The sequence below is a fragment of the Tachysurus vachellii genome, chromosome 25 (genome assembly GCF_030014155.1).
Source record: "Tachysurus vachellii isolate PV-2020 chromosome 25, HZAU_Pvac_v1, whole genome shotgun sequence".
Taxonomy (NCBI): domain Eukaryota; kingdom Metazoa; phylum Chordata; class Actinopteri; order Siluriformes; family Bagridae; genus Tachysurus; species Tachysurus vachellii.
Genome location: NC_083484.1, coordinates 620,001 through 622,500, shown reverse-complemented (window position 1 = coordinate 622,500; position 2,500 = coordinate 620,001). Strand labels below are relative to the sequence as shown.

Sequence of the window (2,500 nt, the reverse complement as noted above, 5' to 3'; positions counted from 1 at the left end):
TCACTCACACACTCACACACTACGGACAATTTTCCAGAGATGCCAATCAACCTACCATGCATGTCTTTGGACCGGGGGAGGAAACCGGAGTACCCGGAGGAAACCCCCGAGGCACGGGGAGAACATGCAAACTCCACACACACAAGGCGGAGGCGGGAATCGAACCCCCAACCGTGGAGGTGTGAGGCGAACGTGCTAACCACTAAGACACCGTGACCCCCTTGTGTTAGTTCTGCTTAAATAATAATCAAATTTCTTAAGTGAAAAACAAAAATGTACAAGTGAACACGATCATGAACAAAGTTCATTTGCATTTAATGCTGGTTTTGTTTGTTTTGGTCTTTTCTTCAGTAATCTGGATATCGCCAGAAATGAGGTGAGTACCAGTCAATCAGACCAATGAGCACGTTTATTTTAAGGTCATCTTTCATGTCGTAGTTGAATGATGATGCAGTTACTTTTTCTTCTCTTCCCTTGTTTCTCATTATTGTCTATGTGCAGTAGAAAGAAACACACTTAGCCTCGATAAAGACCTGTACGAACACTTACTACTTCTTGCGGCACTCGCTGGCACGGTCAATTTTGAACTCCGGGAGGCTGACAAACCCTTCAGCTTTCTCATCCTGATAGGGAAGAGTGTGAGGGAAAGAGTGTGAACAATAACCAGGTAAACCCTCAGGGAGAATCTCTCATGTGACACGTTCATCCTCATTAGAAGTCTCACGTTTTGTCCTTTCTTCACTTCTGCATGCTGTTCTCTAACCAACACCAGCTTCATGACAGTGAATTCATGGGAATAAACAAAAGACAAAAATCGGTGTGCGGTTCTGTTACAGTAGCCCGCTTACAAAAACCTATCCATACAGTTCAGAGCTCCTGCACAAAAATTCATCAATTACGCCTCGCTTCGCCTCGGCTGCAGGAGTCCCTGTGGAACTGAAGCGAGCCGGGCTGGGCTCGAGTCCCTCGTTTTCCGATTTTTCTCCTTTTACTAAAAGAGTTGCCTTGAGCTCAGGCTACGATAATGAGAATAGCCAGGCCAGGTAATTAATCAGGGCTGAAGGTGTAGATGGGAAAAAAGAGAGAGAATGAAGGGGGTAGCATTTCATCTGCAACTTATCAGTTGTTACAGCACAAAGGGATTAGCATACATCTACCAAATTTAAACACACCAGGGCTCGGATCATACCAATTAAAATCCCTGCTGGAAGTCAAGAGACTTTGCTTCAATATCTGATGATAAAAAAAGTTGATAACGTTAGAGCGGACTCTTAGACCAGAGGTATACTAAGATACGTCAAGGTCCAGATACGTACAATAATAACAGGATTTAACAAAGATTTTAAATTACCAAGTTGATTAAACAGTAAAATCAGCCATGGAATGTGTCTATGAGATGTGTTTGGTGATCTTGACCTGGAAAACATGGAGGTAATATATTCTTAACTGAAACACTCGCCTCAGTCACTAAAGTCAGCTTTCGCCACATCACCGACGTTGTTCAATTCAATCCGTACAGACAGCCGTCAGCTGCAGGCTCTGTCACGTCCAATTTTAACACCGCATGCGTTTATGGAGCTCGGAGTGTGAACAGAAAAACACTCACCTCCTCGTTCATGTACCAGTAGAGGCAGGCATCCTTCAGGACAAACCAGTACTTCTTCCATTTTTGAGAAAAGTAGCTTTTGGCATCCTTCTTCTTCCAGAGCCAGCCTTCGCAGTCTCCTCGACCCAAGTCCTTGCAGGAGATTCTCCTCTTGCTGATGGAGGACAAAGTCGCGCCTGCAGGTTCAACACAAAAATAGTAATCAAGCAAATATGCTTAAAGTCAGCAGTAATCCTGGGTAGAAGAACTAGAAAGTGTCAAATTTAATAGCATAGGTTTTAATCCCATGTCATGAAGAACCCCATGGCCTTCAAACTGTAGCAGTTACTCTGCTTTAACACACTTAGTCTCAGGAAGGTCTGGAAATAAGCTGATTAGATGAACTAATTTAAATGTCCCTCCAGGACCAAGTGTAGGAACCTGTTCTGTAGATTTGGGGTTGGACTCAATACCTTTACCTAAATACTAAGATAATTACAGCTTGATCTTTATTAGCCATTTGACACCAACCTTTGTTTTTCTTCTTGGATTTTGATAGTAGGGAGGATCCCTGGAATGTCTAGAAAACAAAAAGTGACCATGAATTTGTGGCTTTGATTAGCATCAATCAAGTGATAAGTACTTATAGAACCACTTTCAGAGATGCACCCTTACTGTTCCAGAAAGTCTTCTAAAGCTTCTGGACTTGAAGATACTACTTTATATTTTACTTGGTTCTATTCTGACAAATGTCTTTGCTGTGAATTGCTGGACAATCTTTCTTTTCACTTCTCCATGTAATGGAACACTTTAATGGAAGTAAGATCTATCGGCGTCTGATTGTGTGAGTGAATGAGAGTGTGTGTGTGTGCCCTGCGATGGGTTGGCATTCTGTCCAGGGTGTATCCTGCCTTG

At 42.8% G+C, this 2,500-nt stretch overlaps 1 protein-coding gene across 3 annotated transcripts in view; it reads right to left on the bottom strand.

Annotated features, from left to right (window-relative positions):
- Window positions 1-2,500, bottom strand: part of cnksr2a (connector enhancer of kinase suppressor of Ras 2a) — a 61,817-nt gene that overhangs the window by 15,956 nt on the left and 43,361 nt on the right. For all 3 annotated transcript variants that reach the window (XM_060862210.1, XM_060862211.1, XM_060862213.1), the window contains exons 14-16: window positions 2,117-2,165; window positions 1,607-1,782; window positions 550-623 (exon numbers count right to left, since the gene is read on the bottom strand). In XM_060862210.1, coding sequence (XP_060718193.1) covers window positions 550-623; window positions 1,607-1,782; window positions 2,117-2,165 — 299 coding nt within the window. The remainder of the gene's footprint in view (window positions 1-549; window positions 624-1,606; window positions 1,783-2,116; window positions 2,166-2,500) is intronic.